The sequence below is a fragment of the Crocuta crocuta genome, unplaced genomic scaffold, assembly GCF_008692635.1.
Source record: "Crocuta crocuta isolate KB4526 unplaced genomic scaffold, BGI_CrCroc_1.0 scaffold675, whole genome shotgun sequence".
Lineage (NCBI taxonomy): Eukaryota > Metazoa > Chordata > Mammalia > Carnivora > Hyaenidae > Crocuta > Crocuta crocuta.
The window spans coordinates 1,643,076-1,643,537 of NW_027528796.1; the positions used below are offsets into that span (position 1 = coordinate 1,643,076).

General features: G+C 69.9%; 1 protein-coding gene across 1 annotated transcript in view; it reads left to right on the forward strand.

The window, feature by feature from the left end:
- ITGB2 (integrin subunit beta 2) overlaps window positions 1-462 on the forward strand; it is a 26,890-nt gene that overhangs the window by 24,235 nt on the left and 2,193 nt on the right. The window contains exon 13 of the mRNA XM_077755409.1: window positions 258-456. Within this exon, the coding sequence (XP_077611535.1) occupies window positions 258-456 (199 nt within the window). The remainder of the gene's footprint in view (window positions 1-257; window positions 457-462) is intronic.

Genomic DNA, 462 nt, shown 5'->3' on the forward strand with positions numbered 1-462 from the left:
AGGGTGAGGGGGTGGGGCTGGGGGTTGGGTGTGTGGGTAGAGGTGAGTGGGGAAGGGGTGAGGGTGGAGGGATGCAGACGGAGGGCCAGGGAGGGACGAGTGGACCCAGGTGGACTGGGGTGAGCGGGGCGTGGATGCAGGGGCGGGTGGAGCCGGCTGGGCCCGGTGCAGCGCGTGGGGCTGAGCAGGGAGGACAGTCATACCCGGGGCCGCACGGCCCGGACGGGCGGGGCTGAGTCTCGGCCTCCGTCCTGCAGAGCGTGGCTCTTGCTCCTGTGGCAAGTGCATGTGCAAGCAGGGCTTCGAGGGCTCCGCGTGCCAGTGTGAGAGGTCCACGCGGGGCTGCCTCAACCCTGAAGGCTTTGAGTGCAATGGGCGTGGCCACTGCGTGTGTAACACGTGTGAGTGCGACGCCGGCTACCAGCCGCCCCTGTGCCTGGAGTGCGTGGGCTGCCCATCGGC